At 44.0% G+C, this 24,250-nt stretch overlaps 1 protein-coding gene across 1 annotated transcript; it reads right to left on the bottom strand.

Annotated features, from left to right (window-relative positions):
* On the bottom strand, positions 1–20,933 carry LOC110501808 (vesicle-trafficking protein SEC22a). The gene is made up of 7 exons (XM_021579643.2): positions 20,785–20,933; positions 8,310–8,527; positions 5,740–5,903; positions 5,161–5,340; positions 2,936–3,054; positions 2,577–2,642; positions 1–1,932 (listed from the first exon to the last, which is right to left on the bottom strand). The coding sequence occupies exons 2-7, from the start codon at positions 8,492–8,494 to the stop codon at positions 1,732–1,734; spliced, it is 915 nt and encodes a 304-aa protein (XP_021435318.1). The 5' UTR covers positions 8,495–8,527; positions 20,785–20,933; the 3' UTR covers positions 1–1,731.
* Between the last annotated feature and the right edge of the window lie 3,317 nt (positions 20,934–24,250).

Here is a 24,250-nt window from a genome sequence, read left to right as displayed (position 1 = left end):
TTAGCAAAATGAGGATCTGTTTAATGTTGTATATTTAGTTACATTACATTGATTGCAAAAGTATGTCATTAGAAACAGCCAGGGGCGCAACTTTGGTTTTAGAAGTGGGGGGAGACTTTTTTTATTCAGTCGGATAAACACCCTACCTGAATGCTCGGAGGCATCTGCATGGTCCTAAAGCACACCGTTAACACATTTTGTATCACATTCCAGTGATTCAACTGGGGGGGGGGGGGGGGTAAAAATGCATTGTACGCAGTGAAAGTTGCACCCCTGGAAACAGCCAACATCAAATAAAACATTTAAGTCCTAGATGTCATACTGGAGGCTAACTTAGGTCACAAAGGTCAAGTACCACAGTCTGCTAAGATGTACAGGCTAATAGAAAACATGTTGGCCATTGTTGATGACAAATCTTAAGGGTTGGATCAGTGCAGTAGTGCCCAGATATACATGTAGTTTGTTGCCAGATGTTCATAATACTTGGTTCCATGTTTATACTCTCCACTCATGCAATGACTATCTCTAGTCTGACTGACACTGGCCACTCCACCCCCCCAAAAAAACAAACATTGTTGGCACAATCCCTTAACTCATCATTAAATTAACAATGTTTCTAGGAAGTTTACTGACATTGTCCTCAGTAATTTCTGCTTCTGACATTATAATCCAAAAGCTATGCAAAGTAAATGATGCATTGGAAAATACATGGCAAAAGAAAATAAATGCATTGAGTATTTTTGGAAGTAACCATTTCTGCTACAATATGAGTAACTCGTCTAGCTCCTCTCCTACTCTGGCCTTTAGAGTAATACCCTGAAACATCGGGATGGCAGATGGCTCACAGGTAAATTAAACCCTTTCCAGCAGTGGCTGCTGTTACCACCACTGCCACCAGGAGGTCTGGCAGATGATACGGAGTTGATAAGGTTGGCCTCCCAGTGATGAAAACAGTGGGATAACACCACCACATTACATTTGCCATGCCAAACTCAGCTTTCAAGCAATAGCATATTCATGAAGCCTGCAACAAAGTACATGGAAGTAACAGGTGTGACATGATCATACACATTATTTTGAATAAATTATTCTCAAAATCAATAAAACAAAATCTTTACGAGCCAAGAGATTTAATAACATATGATACTGGGGTGGCAGGTAGCCTAACGGTTAAGAGCATTGGGTCAGTAACCAAAACGTCGCTGGTTTGAATCCCCGAGCCGACTAGGTATAAAGAAAAAAAGTGGATATGCCCTTTAGGAAGGCACTTAACACTAATTTCTCCTGTATTCACTCTGGATAAGAGCGTCTAAATGACTTCAATTATACATGTCTGTGACGCCAGAGATTCAATTTAAGTCAGAAACCCCTGTTCAGACTCCTGATAGTTACCCCAAACATATTCATATGAATATTATTAGCCAATTATTTGGCTGTAGTGGCACCACCCATTAATCCTATTGGGCCATATCACTTTGAGGCCACGCTAAAGTGAGCTCAGCAACCAACGGGATTGAGGCAGGGCCAGGCTGGCCCACAGTCCTGAGCTGTGGTGGGGAAGAAACATGATAAAGAGAGCAGGAGCAGAGTCACTTCTTTGCTCCGTAGCCTTAGACATGGTTTTGTTGTTGGTGGTTGGTTGTAAATTAGTATATTTGTTGGGTTTTGTCAGATACTGAAGTTGTTTATTTCTTATTGTTTTGACTGTAAGTCTCCTGGTTGTAGTTTTTGTCAGACGTTGTAGTCCGGAGCTTTGCCCTGCGGCTGCCTCAGTCTGATCTGTAGTGTCATGAAGGCCCCTACAGTCACATGGAAGAGGATCTGCCACACGTTCCTCAGTTCATAAAGGTACATGTTGGACAGACAGATCAGGGCGAAGGCCAGGAACGACTTACTGTTCCTCCACACAGAGAAGTACGCAAACAGGGAACACTGAAGAGAGGGAGAGAAAGGGAGAGATGGAGTAAGAGACAGACACCGGGAAAAAGAGAAGAGTCAACTTCTGTGAGAATAGAGCTACTTCATTGTACTGAAAATCCCTTGCAGGAGACCAATCTTTCTTTGCTTTCAAACTATGTCCAATATTTCACCTTTATTCAAGGATGCCCCAATTATTTAGTGCAAGCTTAAATCAACTACCAGCAATAAAATGACAAGCCCTATTCTGCAACCAATGTAATACATATTATTTGCACTTTTCAATGTACAATTATGTGTAAACTGTAGCTAGACTCAGACGAACACTAACAACCCCGTCTGTACAGTGAGAGTTGTGATGCAGAGTGCAGGGTTGTTTTTAATTTATTTAACTAGGCAAGTCAGTTAACAAATTCTTATTTACAACGACGGCCTACCCCGGCCAAAACCTAACGACCTAGTGCCAATTGTGCACCACCCTATGGGACTTCCAATCACGGCCGGTTGTAATACAGCCTGGAATCGAACCAGAGTCTGTAGTGACTCCACTAGCACTGAAAAGCAATGGCTTAGACCGCTGCGTCACTCGGAAGCCCCACCTCACTCATCACAGTGACTGCCAGAAGGAGACAAGGCAGCTCTTGCTCGCTATGACTTACCTGATACAGACAGGCTGCTGTGCCCAGGAAAAAGGCAATCACGTAATTAAAGTCTTCGTCGTCGTTCTGCCGGCAAACCAACGGGGGATGAAGACGAGGGAGAGAAGATAGCGAGGTCAATGTACAGCAGTAGGTAGGCTTGAAACAAGGCTTGGTGAAACTGGTACGACAAGAAAGCCAACAAAAGCATTGGACAAAAACAGACTCTGAAAAGCAATAATAAGCATACCCACTAAGATAAATACAGGCGTTACAAACTGTTCATATGAAAAGGCTTGGATTAGTTATAGCTACAGGGGGTCACTTTGGACTTTCCCACTGAATTAAATAGAGTAATGTATCTATTGCTCTGGCGTTACCTGTATGGTGCTCTCTATAGCATGAACCCCTCGGAGTAGATTGAGGCCTCCACAGAGGATGCTCAGCACACAGGAGACGATGCCAGGTAGAGTCACAGGATCAAGCTGTTGGCTGGGAGCTGGGCAGAGAAGGGAACTGTTAAGAGCCAGCAGAAATGATCTGGCCAATGAGCAATAGACACATTAAGAGACTATACAGACTGAGAGAAACAGCTACGTTGTGATTCTGAAGGACATCACAACACAGACTCAGTGCCAGAGGCTGCCATGACCTAAGGTAGGGTGCCAAGTAAGATCTTGCAGCTAAATTCTTATAAATATGATGAATAGCTACAGAGCAGGATTAGGTTCAGGGTATAGACATGGTCAACCACTGCACTATGCCATCATGTGCAATCTTAGAATTCTCCTAACATTTGAAGAGAAACCACTGACTAAATACCAAAATGACAACGTTTTGATGATCATCCCTTCACAGTGAGTGACAGGAAAGTGAATATGAATGCAGTGGTTCTTGAGGGAGACAGAGGAGCTGTGGTGACCCAGGGCACAATCATTTAGCTGGGATTACTTTGGTGTGAAGGTACCAACAGAGAGGTGGTGGGCCGGTCTCAGTCAGGGATCACTAATGGAGGGGCCACACACACACACACACGACAGCTGCATGCCAAGGTGTCCTTCAAAGAGCTGACCCTATAGGGCTTTCAAGTGATTAACTTTGGTTCTGTTCCAAACATGTTCCCAACCAAGCTGTCCATGAGGTATGGAATGGATGGAAGCCATTTTCAACATGTGCTAACGTGACAGAAGGAGAAGTCTACAGTAAAGGCTTAGGTGAACAGGAAAAGGGAGGATTAGAATGAGGTGGATGGAATGCAAATAAAATCTATTTGTCATTCAGTACACAGTGAAGTGATTATGTTAAAGCTTAAGTAAAGAGCCTTACACGTTTACTGTGTGTGAAAACACAAAAGGCAGGTAGGCACTTTGAAAAACACCTCAATGTGCATAAATTAGCGTATGAGTTTGTCAACGTATGGCTGAATGTGAAAGACTAAGCTGTGCAATAGACAACTCAACTTTAACTACAGTTGCAGGCACTAAAAAAAACATGTTTGTTAAAACCCTGTAGAGCGGTACAGGTTGATGAGAAAATATCATAACCTAACTAAAGCGTCTTAGGGTTAGGCCCCTTTTTTCTCAATTTCCACCTGAATGACGTGTCCAAAGTAAACTGCCTGTTGCTCAGGCCCTGAAGCCAGGATGTGCATATCATTGGTACAATTGGAAAGAAAACACTTTGAAGATTGTAGAAATGTTTAAATAATGTAGGAGGAGAACACAATAGATATGGTAGGAGAAAATCCAACGAAAAACCCAACCAGAATTTTTTGGGGGAGAGAGACCATGCTTTTACATTTGCTAGTATAAGGGCATACTCAATTCTAGCTCCCAGGATGCAATTCCGATAGACTGCTGACACCCTGTGGAAGCTATGTTCAAGGTTTCAGGCTTGTAACTTCCAAAACGAATAAGAAATAACTGTTTTAGTACAGGGACAGTCTTGGAAATTTGTGTTTGCGGGCGCCATGAATAAAGGACGCTTCTGCTAAAATCCTATTGAACATACTTGTTTCCGTAAGAAATATTATAGTTTGATTACATTTTAGGGTATCTGAGGAGTAGATAGAAATGTGTTTTGACTTGTTGAAACAAAGTTTAAGGGTAGATTTTCGGATTCCTTTCTTTATGTTGAACGAGTGGATTACTCAAAATCGTTGGTGCCAACTAAACAGACCTTTTGGGATATAAAGAAGGATTTTATCCAACAAAACGACATGTTATAGCTGGGACACTTTGGATGACAAATCAGAGGAAGATTTTCAAAACTGAATATTTAAAAATCGCCATTTGTTAATTTATGAAACCTGTGCCGGTGGAAAAATATTTTGATGTGGGGCATCGTCCTCAAACAATCACATGGCATGTTTTTGCTGTAATAGCTACTTTAAATCGGACGGTGCAGTTAGATTAACACAAATATAAGCTTTAAACCAATATAAGACACTTGTATGTACCTAAATGTTTAATATCCATAATTTGTCTGATTATTTATTTGAATTGAGCACCCTCCAGTTTCACCGGAAGTTGTCCCGCTAGTGGGACGCCTAGCCCTAAGAAGTTTTCCCACAACTATCCTGTGTGTGTCTGTGTGGGGTACCTACTTATGCCCTTGTACTTGGAGGGGGTGTGGTATGAGAAGCCGTTGATGGATCCTAGGTCCTCAGGGGACAGCTGGTAGGGCGGTCGAAGTTTGATCTCTGTTTGCATGTCGGCCAGGTTGATCTTAGTGGACAGAGAGCGGGGGCTGTTGAAGCGCTGCTTCGTCTTCTGGATGAAGTTGTCTGGATGAGGCCGCAACACAAGTATGAAGGGTGTGAGAATAGAGAAGTCTATCATGAAAATACAACCTAGGAATTGTATATTCCTGCTGGTACAGTATAAACATGCTCTAAAATGTTTGGGCATGATAGTGGTTTGGTTAGTTTCCTGAGACCACCCATACGCAAAAATAATAAGTGTCTGCTAAATGGAATATAATATATTTTTGAAAGAGTCAAACCAGGGAAACCTAGCCTGGTCCCAGATCTGTTTGTGCAGTCTAGTCTTGTCAACACTACAGTCAAGGTCACGCCAGGAGTAGGCAGAAAAGTACAAACAGATCTGGGACCAGGCTAAGGGAAACCCTGTGTTTCTAAAGTAAGACAATGCATGGGTTTGTTGGGAAAACAAGAGAGACTCACCCAACTCGATGAAGGAGTATGGCCTCACAGCGCTGTTAACACGCTTGGCGTCGTACGTGACGATGAACTCCCTTTGCAGCTCATCCAGGAAACAGAAGGCCAGGACGTTGGGGTAGGTCTCTGTACAAACCATCAGATAACCCACACCCAGAGAGCAGGTGAAACTGAAACAGACAGAGTGAGCAAGAATACATTGGACTATTATTTCCTGCAATTACAATGCTGAACAGTGGGAAGCACAGTGAGTTCAGTAGTATCCATAAACAAAACCGTGAGATGTCCCTGCATATGTTATTCAGGATCAAAATTATATTTGGAGATATAACAAAACAACTGGCATTATAATAGCTATACAAGATTACCAAGAAATACCATTTAAGATATTACACAAAAAAGGAACCTCGCCAGAGGTGTTTCCAACCAATCCATCGAAAATAATTCACAGAAATGTTAACAGGTGGCTTGAATAAAGGCTGGTTTGCAGTGTGCTAAGAGATGCCAGTATCGGTCTCTTAGTTTCTTTACAGGAAGATTAAAACAAGCATTACATGGGGAGGGGGAACAGCTAGCTCACTCTTTTCCCTCTGCTTATGAAGTATGGGTGCTGAATTATGGTCATTTGGAGAGTGCCAGGGGGGGAGGGACAAAAATCATAGCATCCACTCAACTGGAGCTCAGCAGAGCCCCTCGAAGGGCCAATACATCGGAGTTAAGCATTGCCCAAAAAGAGCTTTAAATCAGATTACCCAGTGACTTAACTGCTGTCTGGCATGTCCTCAATCTCTTTCCTTCACAGTGAGGCCGATGTTGGGCCTTGATTAAAGGACCTCATGATAACAAATGAGGCTTCAGACTGTAGAGTGGATGGCCAACCAACCCTGCTCCTAGAGGGAGGAATGTGTGCGTGCACACACACACACACTTCTCATTCAAGCCAATATCTGCTGTCTACTGGTGGTTTCAAGACAACTGGGAACTAGTTCAAATTGTGCCGTCATCGATCTTCAGGTCGGAAAGTAAGATTTCTAGGTAGATTCCAGAGTTCCCAACTCGGAATTCCATCATTCAAAATGATGTCTTAGTCGGTGCTCGTTTTTGTCCGATCTAAAAATGGTTGGAGGCCGGCGCCTTTGAACACGGCATTAATGGGACCAAGTGACTAATAACCCATGTCCATGTGAACAGATGGATTTTGTAATGCCGCAGTTGTGTTTCTTGAAACAGTTTGGTCAATTACAATTGGCGGGCTGTCACAAAACTCATATTAGGGGAATTGGAGCATTTCAGGAAAGAGCTTTAATAGATATTCACAAAACAAGGAAAAGTGCACTTTGTTATGACATCAGCAATAGGACAGAATCAAGGTGACCGTTTTACCGACACATCGGCAGTCATGACCACAGAAAAATTCCACACTACCGTTGAGTTACGGTAATCTCCTCTTATGCACTCTGGACATGTGTTGGTTGGGGTCTCTAAAGTGATGACTCATTCAAAACGCCGTATGCATATTAGAGCCTATACATACACCTAGGCTTATGAGCTCAAGTCTGCAAAACAAACAAAAAAAACGACTACAATTCTGATTGTGTGAGGCCTCCCGAGTTGCGCAGTGGTCTAAGGCACTGCATCGTAGTTGCTAGCTGTGCCACAAGAGATCCTGGTTCGAGTCCAGGCTCATGGGGTGGCACACAATTGGCCCAGCGTCGTCCGGGTTAGGGGAGGGTTTGGCTGGCAGAGATGTCCTTGTCCCATCACGCTCTAGTGACTGTGGCAGGCTGGGTGCATACACACTGGTACGGTCGCCAGGTGTACGGTTTTTACGCCAACACATTGGTGCGGCTGGCTTCCGGGTTAAGCGGGCAGTGTCAAGAAGCAGTGCGGCTTGGTTGGGTCATGTTTTGGAGGACGCATGGCTCTCGACCTTCGCCTCGACCCAATTTTGTTACATTCCCCAGGAAGACCCCCCCCCCCCCCCCACCAAAAAAAAAATGTTGCTCAAACTAAGTCCACTGAAAGTTACAGAGCAACAACAACTGGGACCTAAAAGACACGCACCATGAAAAGCGCCAAAGAAGCAAACCAAAATAAAAACCCACCAAACAGACAGGAAACATTACAAAAAGGTGACAACACAAAAGCAGATAAAGGTCTGTTTGTTAGAAATAGGGATAGCCAACTAAAAGGTGTTAACCCCCAGCATCTATCAAGACAACTAGAGCACTGGGCCAGCCCCTCATAAATAGCACCAAGGCCAGCACAGGTGAAACACCTTAACACTAATGAGATGGCAACCAGCACAGGTGTAACACATACTGACTAACGAGGTCACCAATCGGTGCAGTCTATGTGCTAACAAGCTATACGTACTCAAGTCCAACCTCAAAACATAAATGGAAAAACCAAACCCTATACCACCCTTTATGATTATGATTCAGTTAAATTATACTTAGCATGTTAGCAGATAGCACAATGACTGGAAGTCTATGGGTAACGCTAGTTAGCAACTGGCCTAGCACTAGTTAGCAAAACCTCCTGAAGTATCCCATTAAGTGTGACTTGCAACTTACTTGATATTGTACTGTCCAGCCTTCAGAGTGCATCGGTCAGGGAACTGGCTGAGTTTCTTAGACAGTGCTTTGACTTGCTTCTTGGTTTCCTGAAGGCCTTTGTCCTGCTCGTAGTCTGTGGAGGCAGACAGGGGTAGACCGTCCACCACCCGCACCACAGAGGCAAACAAGACCATTGACATCATACAGCTGGCTAGCTCTACACACTCACTGGAAACCTAAAAGAAAAAATGGAACATGTTCATAGAGCATGATATTTGTGAATTCATTAGCATTCTGATAAAATAGGCCTAGTTTAACAGAATTGCCAGCATATCAATATTACCATACCTATATCTAATTCACATTATTTTGGGTAGCCTTGTGTAACACTAGAATAGATCATAATAAATGGGACAACTGAAGTTAGTGCAGGACTAATCTTTGTCTGCCACGGTTCGGTACCTTGGATAGCAGTTTTTCAAAGTGCTAATAGCTTGCCCTTGGTCATGAATCTCAGTTCCATTACACTGCAGTCATTGGAAGAAGAAGTCTTCTGTATGGGGGAGTTTTGTTAAAACTTGTGCGTTTTTAATGTTTACTAAAATAAAACTTATACAATGAATAACCTGAGACTCAATGGCCTTGGCTCGTTTTCTGTGAAGAACATGCAAAATAACACCCCCTTATATATTCATATATACCACATATGTGGTTTAGAAGGTACTAAAAGTGTGCATGTATGTAAAAACAAGTAAAAATGAAACAAAAGGTTTGCTGTGTGCCATCACTCTGTCTTCTTCCTCCCTGGGCCTGCTGTTCCAACATAAACGACAAGAACCTGTCTCTTGCTTTTCTCGCACTCTTTACCCGTTGTAGTGTGAGAAACTACACAACGTCTTGACGGGAGCCTGTACAATGTTATTACGATACATTGTACAAAAAAAAGTAATAAAAATGCAGTTTTTTCCCACACTAACCCAGCCAGGTGCAAATTGAGAAGGACACATAAAACAGCTTTGCGTGTGTGGCTCCTTAACACAATCAGTATGGCAAAACTCTCTGCTCAGAGGGCCTTAGAAATCATTTTTGCACACAGAGAAGCTAGCATGGAAGGAGCATCTTCCACTTTGGAATGAGGATCATGTTTGTCAATTCAGAATCTAACAGGGAGTTGGAAGAAGAGGATGAGATTGACCCTCAGCCAGCCCCAGGACCAGCCCGTCAGCAGTCAGCCCCAGGACCAGTCCGTCAGCAGGGGGATAAACATGTTCACACCCTTCATGACTGCCAATGTGATAAGGATGCAAACAGGGCCAACGTGGATGGCGGTTACTCATGTGCAGGACATAAAATCGTCTTTGAACAGTTCATGCCAGACACTATGCAGAAAATCTTTCTTGACTGCACTAATTTGGAGGGAAGGTGCGTTTTTGGAGAGCGATGGAAGGAAATGGACCAAACTTATTTACATGAATACTTTGGGGTTCTTATCCTTGCTGGCGTTTTCAGATCCAATGGGAAATCCACAGAATCCCTGTGGGATACAGACACTGGCAGAGATTTTTTCAGTGCAACAACGCCTCTGGGAAAACTTCCATATTATTTCCAGGATTATCGGCTTCAATAACCGAGACACCAGACCAGCTAGGCAGCAAAGACAAGCTAGCTGCAATCAGGTCGTGTGGGACAAGTGGGTGGTTGCGTCCCACATGGCCAATAGCCAGGGAAAATGCAGAGCGCCAAATTCAAATAGAATTTCTATAAAAATCTAACACATGCAAGATAGCAAATTAAAGCTACACTCGTTGTGAATCCAGCCAACATGTCAGATTTCAAAAAGGCTTTTCGGAGAAAGCACAAGATGCTGTTATCTGATGATAGCACAACAGTAAACAATGAGAGTAGCATATTTCAACTCTGCAGGCGCAACACAAAAGGCAGAAATAATATATAAATCATGCCTTACCTTTGATGAGCTTCTTTTGTTGGCACTCCTATATGTCCCATAAACATAACAAAATGGTGCTTTTGTTCGATTAATTCCGTCGATATAGCCAAAACATCTATTTATTTTTCGTGTTTGATCCAGAAAAACACTGCTTCCAAATTACGCAACGTCGCTAAAAAAATCTCAAAAGTTACCTGTAAATCTTGGCCAAAACATTTCAAACAGCTTTTGTAATACAACTTTTAGGTATTTCTAAACGTATATAAATCGATCAAATTGAAGACAGATCATCCTGTGTGCAATACAGGAGCAAAACAAACTGACGCTTCTAGTAGCAAAACAAACTGACTTTTCTGGTTACGTGCCTCTATCAAAAAGGTACACATGAAGTGACGTTCGTTTTGAGCTATGGTACTTCATTACACAAAGGAAAAACTTCAACCAATTTCTACAAACTGGTGACATCCAGTGGAAGCGGTAGAAACTGCAGGAAAGTATATTAGAATTCTGGATTCCCCATGAAAACATATTGAAGAGACAACATCTGAATGGTTTGTCCTTGGGGTTTCGCCTGCTAAATAAGTTCTGTTATACACAGAGATGACTCAAACAGTTTTAGAAACTTCAGTGTGTTTTCTATCCAATACTAATATGCATATATTAGGATCTGGGACAGAGTAGGAGGCAGTTCAGTTTGGGCACGCTATTTATCCAAAAGTGAAAATGCTGCCCCCTACCCCAAAAAGGTTAACCTGTTTTATAACACTGGTCCCAACGTTACTGTTGATGAGCAGCATATGCCATTTAGGGGCCGCTGCCCCTTCAGAGCCCCTGAAATGAACCAAGGGTTGTCCTGGACGTGACACAGGGACTCCGTGGGCACAACATCACATGATTGCTTTTTTTACTTCACACAAGCTGGGACAGGAGCTCCTCAAGAGGAAGCTGATGATGGTAAGAACAGTACGAAAAAAATAAGCCAGGGCTCCCACTTCTGCTGTTGAATACAGAGAAGAGGCCTACCAATTCCTCCAAATTTGAGTTCATGGCAGACACATCCCTAGTGTCCTATGTGCCAAAGAAAGGCAAAACTGTGGTACTCATGAGTACGCTGCATAGGGATGGGAGAATCTGTGGGCAGGAGTGTCAAAAACTAGAAATCATAATGGATTACAATTCCACAAAAGGGGTGGACAATTTAGGCAAGCTGGTTACTGGCTATAGCTGCAAAAGAACCCTACGCTGGATAATCATCAACATCTTGGACATCTCGGCATACAACACGTTCGTCATCTGGATGGCGTTGAACCCAGATTGGAACAGAAAGAAGCTCCAGAGGAGACGGCTCTTTTTCAAGAAGCTGGGCAAGGCATTGGTAAGACCTCAAATCCAGAGACTGCAACATATTACAAGGACCCCAGCTTCTGCAGCCATCATGAGTAGCATTCAGGAGGATGCTGGTGCCCCATTCACTCGAACCAACACCTCCAAAACCAGAAGTAAGTGTGAGTGATGTTGTTGCACGTGTGTGCCTGATTCTCCTACCCTGGCCTGCTGTAACTATATATCCAAGTGAGATAAGTACAATTCCTGAACTAAGTTCTCATCATTCTACATTGCAGCCGGTATCAATGAGAAATGCTGCGATGTGTGTGGACCCAAGAAGGACAGGAAGACAAAATTCAGCAAAAAAAAAAGAAACGTCCTCTAGAGGTCGACCGACTATGATTTTTCAACGCCGATACTGATTAATCGGACAATTTTTTTAAATGTATTTGTAATAATGACAATTACAACAATACTGAATGAACACTTATTTTAACTTAATATAATACATCAATAAAATCAATTTAGCCTCAAATAAATAATGAAACATGTTCAATTTGGTTTAAATAATGAAAAAACAAAGTGTTAGAAAGTAAAAGTGCAATATGTGCTATGTAAGAAAGCTAACGTTTCAGTTCCTTGCTCAGAACATGAGAACATATGAAAGCTGGTGGTTCCTTTTAACATGAGTCTTCAATATTCCCAGGTAAGAAGTTTTAGGTTGTAGTTATTATAGGACTATTTCTCTCTATACCATTTGTATTTCATTAACCTTTGACTATTGGATGTTCTTATAGGCAGTGTATCTTCCGTCCCTCTCCTCGCTCCTCCCTGGGCTCGAACCAGCAACACAACGACAACAGCCACCATCAAAGCAGCGTTACCCATGCAGAGCAAGGGGAACAACTACTAGAAGGCTTAGAGCGAGTGACGTTTGAAACGCTATTAGCGCGCGCTAACTATCTAGCCATTTCACTTCGGTTACACTAGTCTCATCTCGGGAGTTGATAGGCTTGAAGTCATAAACAGCGCAATGCTTGACGAACAACGAAGAGCTGCTGGCAAAACTCACAAAAGTGCTGTTTGAATGAATGTTTACGTGCCTGCTTCTGCCTACCACCGCTCAGTCAGATACTTAGATACTTGTATGCAACGCAGGACACGCTAGATAATATCTAGTAATATCAACAACCATGTGTAGTTAACAAGTGATTATGATTTATTGTTTTTTTATAAGATACGTTTAATGCTAGCTAGCAACTTACCTTGGCTTACTGCATTCGTGTAACAGGCAGTCTAACGTTCTTTGCTTCACGAAAACATGGCTCACTCGAGACAGGCTATCAGAGTCGGTACAGAATTGTATCAGCATATCGATTGCGCAACCAGGGCTGGTAAAACCCTGGATCATTGTTATTCTAACTACCGCGACGCATATAAGACCCTCCCCCGCCCTCCTTTCAGAAAAGCTGACCACGACTCCATTTTGTTGCTCCCAGCCTACAGACAGAAACTAAAACAAGAAGCTCCCGCGCTCAGGTCTGTTCAACACTGGTCCGACCAATCTGATTCCACTCTTCAATCACGTGGATTGGGATATGCTCCGCATTGCGTCCAACAACATTGACGAATACGCTGATTCGGTGAGCAAGTTCATTAGAAAGTGCATTGACGATGTTGTACCCATAGCAACGATTAAAACATTCCCAAACCAGAAACCATGGAATGATGGCAGCATTCGGGTGAAACTGAAAGCGCGAACCACTGCTTTTAACCAGGGCAAGGTGACCGGAAACATGACCGAATACAAACAGTGTAGCTATTCCCTCCGCAAGGCAATCAAACAACCTAAGCGTCAGTATAGAGACAAAGTAGTCGCAATTCAACGGCTCAGACACAAGAGGTATGTGGCAGGGTCTACAGTCAATCACGGATTACAAAAAGAAAACCAGCCCCGTCGTGAGACCAGGATGTCTTGCTCCCAGACAGACTAAATAACTTCTTTGAGGACAATACAGTGCCACTGACACGGCCCGCAACCAAAACCTGCGGACTCTCCTTCACTGCACTTGGCTGCAGGCCAAGACGGCATCCCCAGCCACGTCCTTCAGGAAACAGCAGAGGGAGCACCCCCCTATCCACATCGACGAGACAGTAGAGGAGAGGGTAGTAAGTTAAGTTCCTCGGCGTACACATCACGGACAAACTGAAGTGGTCCACTCACACAGACAGCGTCGTGAAGAAGGCGCAGCAGTGCCTCTTCAACCTCAGGAGGCTGAAGAAATTCAGCTTGTCACCAAAAGCATTCACAAACTTCTACAGATGCACAAGCGAGAGCATCCTGTCGCGCTGTATCAACGCCTGGTACGGCAACTGCTCCGCCCACAACCGTAAGACTCTCCAGAGGGTAGTGAGGTCTGCACAACGCATCACCGGGGGCAAACTACCTGCCCTCCAGGACACCTACACCACCTGATGTCACAGGAAGGCCATAAAGATCATCAAGGACAACAACCACCCGAGCCACTGCTTGTTCACCCCGCTATCATCCAGAAGGCGAGGTCAGTACAGGTGCATCAAAGCAAGGACCGAGAGACTGAAAAACAGCTTCTATCTCAAGGCTATCAGACTGTTAAACAGCCATCACTAACATTGAGTGGCTGCTGCCAACACACTGACTCAACTCCAGCCACTTTAATAATGGCAATTGATGTAAAAAATATCACTAGCCACTTTAAACAATGCTACTTAATATGTCTACATACCCTACATTACTCATCGCATATGTATATACTGTACTCGATACCATCTACTGCATCTTGCCTATTCCGTTCTGTACCATCACTCATTCATTTATCTTTATGTACATGTTCTTTATCCCTTTACACTTGTGTATAAGTTTGTAGTTGTGGAATTGTTAGGTTAGCTTACTCGTTGGTCATTACTGCATTGTAGGAACTAGAAGCACAAGCATTTCGCTACACTCGCATTAACATCTGCTAACCATGTGTATGTGACAAATAAAATATGTATTTATACACAGTGTGTGCAAATGAAGTAGGATAAGGGAGGTAAAGGCAATAAATGGGCCATAGTGGCATTTTTGTTTTTACAATATAGCAATTAAAACACTGGAGTGATAGATGTGCAAGTAGATATACTGGGATATAAAGGAGCAAAATAAATAAATAAATAACAGTATGGGGATGAGGTAGTTGGATGGGCTATGTACAGGTGCAGTAATCTGTGAGCTGCTCTGATAGCTGGTGCTTAAAGATAGTGAGGGGGTTAGGAGTCTCCGGCGATTTTTGCAGTTCATTCCAGTCATTGGCAGCAGAGAACTGGAAGGAAAGGCGGCCAAATGAGAAATTGGATTTGGGGGTGACCAATGAAATATACCTGCTGGGGTGCGTACTACGGGTGGGTGCTGCTATGGTGACCAGTGAGCTGAGAAGTCTTTTCTCGGTAAAGCCTCGCCTTATAGATGACCTGGAGCCAGTGGGTTTGGCGACAAATATGAAGCGAGGGCCAGCCAACAAGAGCATGGGGAGTAGTATATGGGGCTTTGGTGACAAAATGGATTGCACTGTGATAGACTGCATCCAATTTGCTGGGTAGAGCGTTGGAGGCTATTTTGTAAATTACGTCACCAAAGTCAGGGATCGGTAGGATAGTAAGTTTTACGAGGGTGTTTGGCAGCATGAGTGAAGGAGTCTTTGTTGCGGAATAGGAAGCCGATTCTACAGTGCCTTGCGAAAGTATTCGGCCCCCTTGAACTTTGCGACCTTTTGCCACATTTCAGGCTTCAAACATGAAGATATAAAACTGTATTTTTTTGTGAAGAATCAACAACATTTGGGACACAATCATAAAGTGGAACGACATTTATTGGATATTTCAAACTTTTTTAACAAATCAAAAACTGAAAAATTGGGCGTGCAGAATTATTCAGCCCCCTTAAGTTAATACTTTGTAGCGCCACCTTTTGCTGCGATTACAGCTGTAAGTCGCTTGGGGTATGTCTATCAGTTTTGCACATCGAGAGACTGAAATGTTTTCCCATTCCTCCTTGCAAAACAGCTCGAGCTCAGTGAGGTTGGATGGAGAGCATTTGTGAACAGCAGTTTTCAGTTCTTTCCACAGATTCTCGATTGGATTCAGGTCTGGACTTTGACTTGGCCATTCTAACACCTGGATATGTTTATTTTTGAACCATTCCATTGTAGATTTTGCTTTATGTTTTGGATCATTGTCTTGTTGGAAGACAAATCTCCGTCCCAGTCTCAGGTCTTTTGCAGACTCCATCAGGTTCTCTTCCAGAATGGTCCTGTATTTGGCTCCATGCATCTTCCCATCAATTTTAACCATCTTCCCTGTCCCTGCTGAAGAAAAGCAGGCCCAAACCATGTGCAATATACGACTGATTGTTGTCCTATGGACAGAGTCTCCCACCTCAGCTGTAGATCTCTGCAGTTCATCCAGAGTGATCATGGGCCTCTTGGCTGCATCTCTGATCAGTCTTCTCCTTGTATGAGCTGAAAGTTTAGAGGGACGGCCAGGTCTTGGTAGATTTGCAGTGGTCTGATACTCCTTCCATTTCAATATTATCGCTTGCACAGTGCTCCTTGGGATGTTTAAAGCTTGGGAAATCTTTTTGTATCCAAATCCGGCTTTAAACTTCTTCACAACAGTATCTCGGACCTGCCTGGTGTGTTCCTCATGATGCTCTCTGCGCTTTTAACGGACCTCTGAGACTATCACAGTGCAGGTGCATTTATACGGAGACTTGATTACACACAGGTGGATAGTATTTATCATCATTAGTCATTTAGGTCAACATTGGATCATTCAGAGATCCTCACTGAACTTCTGGAGAGAGTTTGCTGCACTGAAAGTAAAGGGGCTGAATAATTTTGCACGCCCAATTTTTCAGTTTTTGATATGTTAAAAAAGTTTGAAATATCCAATAAATGTCGTTCCACTTCATGATTGTGTCCCACTTGTTGTTGATTCTTCAAAAAAATACAGTTTTATATCTTTATGTTTGAAGCCTGAAATGTGGCAAAAGGTCGCAAAGTTCAAGGGGGCCGAATACTTTCGCAAGGCACTGTAGATATCATTTTGGATTGGAGATGCTTAATGCGAGTCTGGAAGGAGAGTTTATAGTCTAACCAGACACCTAGGTATTTGTAGTTGTCCACATATTCTATGACAGAACCGTCCAGAGTATTGATGCTGGACGGGCAGGCAGGTAGCGATCGGTTGAAGAGCATGCATTTGGTTTTACTTGCATTTAAGAGCAGTTGGAGGCCATGGAAGGAAGAGTTGTAATGGCATTGAAGCACGTCTGGAGGTTAGTTAACACAGTGTCCAAACAAGGGCCAGAAGTATACAGAATGGTGTCGTCTGCGTAGAGGTGGATCAGAGAATCACCAGCAGCAAGAGCGACATCATTGATGTATACAGAGAAGAGTGACTGAGAAGTAGTTGGTGAACCAGGCGAGGCAGAAATTTAAGAAACCAAGGCTGCTGAGACTGCCAATAAGAATGTGGTGATTGACAGAGTCGAAAGCCTTGGCCAGGTCGATGAATACAGCTACACAGTATTGTCTCTTATCGATGGCGGTTACGATATCGTAAAGGACCTTGAGCGTGGCTGAGGTCAACCCACGACTAGCTTGGAAACCAGATTGCATAGCGTAGAAGGTACAGTGGGAATTGAAATGGTCGGTGATCTGTTCATTAACTTGGCTTTCAAAGACTTTAGAAAGGCAGGGTAGGATAGATATAAGTCTGTAAGCTAGGCGTCAGTATAGAGACAAAGTAGAATCTCAATTCAACGGCTCAGACACAAGAGGTATGTGGCAGGGTCTACAGTCAATCACGGATTACAAAAAGAAAACCGGCCCCGTCACGGACCAGGATGTCTTGCTCCGAGGCAGACTAAATAACTTTTTTGCCCGCTTTGAGGACAATACAGTGCCACTGACACGGCCCGCAACTAAAACATGCAGACTCTCCTTCACTGCAGCTGACGTGAGGAAAACATTTAAACGTGTCAACACTCGCAAGGCTGCAGGCCCAGACGGCATCCCCAGCCGCGCCCTCAGAGCATGCGCAGACCAGCTGGCTGGTGTGTTTACGGACATATTCAATCAATCCCTATCCCAGTCTGTTGTTCCCACATGCTTCAAGAGGGCCACCATTGTTCCTGTTCCCAAGAAAGCTAAGGTAACTGAGCTAAACGACTACCGCCCCGTAGCACTCACATCCGTCATCATGAAGTGCTTTGAGAGACTAGTCAAGGACCATATCACCTCCACCCTACCTGACACCCTAGACCCACTCCAATTTGCTTACCGCCCAAATAGGTCCACAGACGATGCAATCTCAACCACACTGCACACTGCCCCAACCCATCTGGACAAGAGGAATACCTATGTGAGAATGCTGTTCATCGACTACAGCTCGGCATTTAACACCATAGTGCCCTCCAAGCTCGTCATCAAGCTCGAGACCCTGGGTCTCGACCCCACCCTGTGCAACTGGGTACTGGACTTCCTGACGGGCCGCCCCCAGGTGGTGAGGGTAGGCAACAACATTTCCACCCCGCTGATCCTCAACACTGGGGCCCCACAAGGGTGCGTTCTGAGCCCTCTCCTGTACTCCCTGTTCACCCACGACTGCGTGGCCACGCACGCCTCCAACTCAATCATCAAGTTTGTGGACGACACAACAGTGGTAGGCTTGATTACCAACAACGACGAGACGGCCTACAGGGAGGAGGTGAGGGGCCTCGGAGTGTGGTGTCAGGAAAATAACCTCACACTCAACGTCAACAAAACTAAGGAGATGATTGTGGACTTCAGGAAACAGCAGAGGGAACACCCCCCTATCCACATCGATGGAACAGTAGTGGAGAGGGTAGTAAGTTAAGTTCCTCGGCGTACACATCACAGACAAACTGAATTGGTCCACCCACACAGACAGCATCGTGAAGAAGGCGCAGCAGCGCCTCTTCAACCTCAGGAGGCTGAAGAAATTAGGCTTGTCACCAAAAGCACTCACAAACTTCTACAGATGCACAATCGAGAGCATCCTGTCGGGCTGTATCAACGTCTGGTACGGCAACTGCTCCGCCCACAACCGTAAGGCTCTCCAGAGGGTAGTGAGGTCTGCACAACGCATCACCGGGGGCAAACTACCTGCCCTCCAGGACACCTACACCACCCGATGTCACAGGAAGGCCATAAAGATCATCAAGGACAACAACCACCCGAGCCACTGCCTGTTCACCCCGCTATCATCCAGAAGGCGAGGTCAGTACAGGTGCATCAAAGCTGGGACCGAGAGACTGAAAAACAGCTTCTATCTCAAGGCCATCAGACTGTTAAACAGCCACCACTAACATTGAGTGGCTGCTGCCAACACACTGACTCAACTCCAGCCACTTTAATAATGGGAATTGATGGGAAATTATGTAAAATATATCACTAGCCACTTTAAACAATGCTACCTAATATAATGTTTACATACCCTACATTATTCATCTCATATGTATATGTATATACTGTACTCTATATCATCTACTGCATCTTTATGTAATACATGTATCACTAGCCACTTTAACTATGCCACTTTGTTTACATACTCATATGTATATACTGCACTCAATACCATCTACTGTATCTTGCCTATGCCGCTCTGTACCATCACTCATTCATATATCTTTATGTACATATTCTTTATCCCCTTACACTTGTGTCTATAAGGTAGTAGTTTTGGAATTGTTAGCTAGATTACTTGTTGGTTATTACTGCATTGTCGGAACTAGAAGCACAAGCATTTCGCTACACTCGCATTAACATCTGCTAACCATGTGTATGTGACAAATAAAATTTGATTTGATTTAACAGTTTGGGTCTGGAGTGCCTCCCCCTTGGAAGAGGGGGATGACTGTGGCAGCTTTCTTATCTTAGGGGATATCAGAAGATCTGAGAGGTTGAACAGGCTAGTAATAGGGGTTGCAACAATTTTGGCGGATCATTTTAGAAAGACAGGATCCATATGGTCTAGCCCGGCTGATTTGTAGGGGTCCAGATTTTGCAGCTCTTTCAGAACATCAGCTTTTAAAAACACTTTTAAAGGACAACCAGGCATCCTCTGACGGAATGAGGTCAATATCCTTCCAGGACACCCGGGCCAGGTCGATTAGAAAGGCCTACTCGCTGAAGTGTTTTAGGGAGCGTTTGACAGTGATGAGGGGTGGTCGTTTGACCGCAATTGTTTATGGTTCATTGAACAAGCATGGGAAACAGTGTTTAAACCCTTTACACTGAAGATCTGTGAAGTTATTTGGATTTTTTTAAATTATCTTTGAAAGACAGGGTCTTTCAGCAACACAGACGCTCGTTGGCGCGCGCGAGCAGTGTGGGTTCAATAATTGAATAACGTGGAATTCTAAATTTATTTTGCGACGCTCGGGCACGCGACGTGTCAGGTCTGGTCAGCATGTTAGACCTCTGCGCCACTCGGGAGCGGTTTTGGAAGCATAAGGACCTCCTTACCTTTCATATCAGCGATAAATAATTTTCAAAAAACAAAGAGGTTCATTTCAATTGATACACACCTAACGTTACATATGGTTAAGGAGTAACTGTAGGCTTCAAGAGTACAGATTGGGCTACTTAATACGCCTCGCGAAAAATGTGCCCTCTCCAAGCCCCTGGATAGTAAGCTAACTGGCTACATTTGTCTTGAGTGAGCCTGCATTTGTCTCTCCATTGTTTACCAGGATATGGTACATGCATAAGAGATTGATAGCTCAGAAACACTGAACTAAAGCTAGCTAGGTTGATCAGCAGAATGCTGGCCAAATCATTTGTCGAGGATGGTTCAAAATGTGATAGCAAGTTAGCAAACATCACTAGCTAGTTATCTTAACGTTACATTTAATAGTAGGACTACTCAGTTATTAAATGGGAATGCATAGCCATCTTTATCCATGTCGCATAATATCAATTAAAAAAGGGGCCACCTTTTTTAGCTAGCTACTCTCCTTTTGCTCTCTCCTAGTACTGTAAGCTAGCAAGCTACTGCACTCTAGCTAACATTAACTAGCTGTCAAGAGCAAAACTAACATGGCTTTCCAAACATAGAACATTAATTGTTATTTTGTGAGCTAACCTGAAAAGATGCGTGTGTTAATGCAACACTCACCGCAAAGTAGTTTATTTCTTGTAACGTAGCATCACCGGGCACCGTTTTTATTTGCCTACAATCTGTTGTGGCGCAAACGTACACGCAGGACAGATGCCGCGTTCGATATTAGTCGGAACTAGGTAGTTCCGTATTGCTAACAGGATAGTTGTACACGTGCCGCGTGTAACCAGTTAGGAAGTTGGACATTTCGAGTTCCGACGGGGACATGAATGCGTTAAGGAACTCGTATGTTTACGTGTTTGACGGAACGTCTCGCTGTGCATTATGGGTAGTGCCAACGTGATGCGTGCGCAGGTTGACATTTATTGGGATGAGTCTGGTCTTGGAGGATGCACTGAGAGAATTCCGCTAGATTGTCCAGCTGCAAATTCGGCTTTATTGTAAACATATGAAAACAAGTGTATTTGTCTTAAAATTAAGGTTATGCACTAAGGTTAGCAGTGTGGTTAGTGGTTTAAAATAATATTTTCTGACTTTGTGGCTGTGCCAGCTAGTGACCACTCTGCAGAGCTGCCTCTAGAACAAGATTCGTGACAAAAACGCTAAACTGAAGCGTGAATGCATTCTCATCAGCACCACCTTAACACCAGCAAGAAATGGATGATTATTATGGATACCACAGCATATTGGAAAATTTATGTCACTTTCATTCAATAACAGTCAGATATATACACTACTCAAAAAAATAAAGGGAACACTAAAATAACACATCCTAGATCTGAATGAATGAAATATTCTTATTAAATACTTTTTTCTTTACATAGTTGAATGTGCTGACAACAAAATCACACAACAATTATCAATGGAAATCAAATTTATCAACCCATGGAGGTCTGGATTTGGAGTCACACTCAAAATTAAAGTGGAAAACCACACTACAGGCTGATCCAACTTTGATGTAATGTCCTTAAAACAACTCAAAATGAGTGTGTGTGGCCTCCACGTGCCTGTATGACCTCCCTACAATGCCTGGGCATGCTCCTGATGAAGTGGCGGAGGTGGCGGATGGTCTTCTGAGGGATCTCCTCCCAGACCTGGACTAAAGCATCCGCCAACTCCTGGACAGTCTGTGGTGCAACGTGGCGGCGTTGGTGGATGGAGCGAGACATGATGTCCCAGATGTGCTCAATTGGATTCAGGTCTGGGGAACGTGCGGGCCAGTCCATAGCATCAATGCCTTCCTCTTGCAGGAACTGCTGACACACTCCAGCCACATGAGGTCTAGCATTGTCTTGCATTAGGAGGAACCCCAGGGCCAACCGCACCAGCATATGGTCTCACAAGGGGTCTGAGGATCTCATCTCGGTACCTAATGGCAGTCAGGCTACCTCTGGCGAGCACATGGAGGCCCCCCAAAGAAATGCCACCCCACACCATGACTGACCCACCGCCAAACCGGTCATGCTTGAGGATGTTGCAGGCAGCAGAACGTTCTCCACGGCGTCTCCAGACTCTGTCACGTCTGTGAGATGTGCTCAGTGTGAACCTACTTTCATCTGTGAAGAGCACAGGGCGCCAGTGGTGAATTTGCCAATCTTGGTGTTCTCTGGCAAATGCCAAACGTCCTGCACGGTGTTGAGCTGTAAGCACAACCCCCACCTGTGGACGTTGGGCCCTCATACCACCCTCATGGAGTCTGTTTCTGACCGTTTGAGCAAACACATGCACATTTGTGGCATGCTGGGGGTCATTTTGCAGGGCTCTGGCAGTGCTCCTCCTGCTCCTCCTTGCACAAAGGCGGAGGTAGCGGTCCTGCTGCTGGGTTGTTGCCCTCCTACGGCCTCCTCCACGTCTCCTGATGTACTGGCCTGTCTCCTGGTAGCGCCTCCATGCTCTGGACACTACACTGACAGACACAGCAAACCTTCTTGCCACAGCTCGCATTGATGTGCCATCCTGGATGAGCTGCACTACCTGAGCAACTTGTGTGGGTTGTAGACTCCATCTCATGCTACCACTAGAGTGAAAGCACCGCCAGCATTCAAAAGTGACCAAAACATCAGCCAGGAAGCATAGGAACTGAGAAGTGGTCTGTGGTCACCACCTGCAGAACCACTCCTTTATTGGGAGTGTCTTGCTAATTGCCTATTCCATTTGCACAACAGCATGTGAAATGTATTGTCAGTAAGTGTTGCTTCCTAAGTGGACAGTTTGATTTCACAGAAGTGTGATAAACTTGGAGTTACATTGTGTTGTTTAAGTGTTCCCTTTATTTTTTTGAGCAGTGTGTATATACAGTGCCTTGCGAAAGTATTCGGCCCCCTTGAACTTTGCGACCTTTTGCCACATTTCAGGCTTCAAACATAAAGATATAAAACTGTATTTTTTTGTGAAGAATCAACAACAAGTGGGACACAATTAAGAAGTGGAACGACATTTATTGGATATTTCAAACTTTTTTAACAAATCAAAAACTGAAAAATTGGGCGTGCAAAATTATTCAGCCCCTTTACTTTCAGTGCAGCAAACTCTCCAGTGAGTTCAGTGAGGATCTCTGAATGATCCAATGTTGACCTAAATGACTAATGATGATAAATACAATCCACCTGTGTGTAATCAAGTCTCCGTATAAATGCACCTGCACTGTGATAGTCTCAGAGGTCCGTTAAAAGCGCAGAGAGCATCATGAAGAACAAGGAACACACCAGGCAGGTCCGAGATACTGTTGTGAAGAAGTTTAAAGCCGGATTTGGATACAAAAAGATTTCCCAAGCATTAAACATCCCAAGGAGCACTGTGAAAGCGATAATATTGAAATGGAAGGAGTATCAGACCACTGCAAATCTACCAAGACCTGGCCGTCCCTCTAAACTTTCAGCTCATACAAGGAGAAGACTGATCAGAGATGCAGCCAAGAGGCCCATGATCACTCTGGATGAACTGCAGAGATCTACAGCTGAGGTGGGAGACTCTGTTCATAGGACAACAATCAGTCGTATATTGCACAAATCTAGCCTTTATGGAAGAGTGGCAAGAAGAAAGCCATTTCTTAAAGATATCCATAAAAAGTGTCGTTTAAAGTTTGCCACAAGCCACCTGGGAGACACACCAAACATGTAGAAGAAGGTGCTCTGGTCAGATGAAACCAAAATTGAACTTTTTGGCAACAATGCAAAACGTTATGTTTGGCTTAAAAGCAACACAGCTGAACACACCATCCCCACTGTCAAACATGGTGGTGGCAGCATCATGGTTTGGGCCTGCTTTTCTTCATCAGGGACAGGGAAGATGGTTAAAATTGATGGGAAGATGGATGGAGCCAAATACAGGACCATTCTGGAAGAAAACCTGATGGAGTCTTCAAAAGACCTGAGACTGGGACGGAGATTTGTCTTCCAACAAGACAATGATACAAAACATAAAGCAAAATCTACAATGGAATGGTTCAAAAATAAACATATCCAGGTGTTAGAATGGCCAAGTCAAAGTCCAGACCTGAATCCAATTGAGAATCTGTGGAAAG

This window comes from Oncorhynchus mykiss, chromosome 22 (genome assembly GCF_013265735.2).
Source record: "Oncorhynchus mykiss isolate Arlee chromosome 22, USDA_OmykA_1.1, whole genome shotgun sequence".
Lineage (NCBI taxonomy): Eukaryota > Metazoa > Chordata > Actinopteri > Salmoniformes > Salmonidae > Oncorhynchus > Oncorhynchus mykiss.
The sequence above is the reverse complement of the archived record's forward strand: the minus strand, read 5'-3'. Positions and strand labels throughout refer to the sequence as shown.

Coding starts and splice junctions, on each gene's coding strand:
- LOC110501808 (XM_021579643.2), bottom strand. CDS start 8,494: ATGATGTCAATGGTCTTGTTTGCCTCTGTGGTGCGGGTGGTGGACGGT. Junction 3,055..5,160: donor CTCCAAGTACAAGGGCATAA/GTAGGTACCCCA, acceptor TTCTCTGCCCAG/CTCCCAGCCAACAGCTTGAT. Junction 1,933..2,576: donor CAGCAGCCTGTCTGTATCAG/GTAAGTCATAGC, acceptor CCCTCTCTTCAG/TGTTCCCTGTTTGCGTACTT.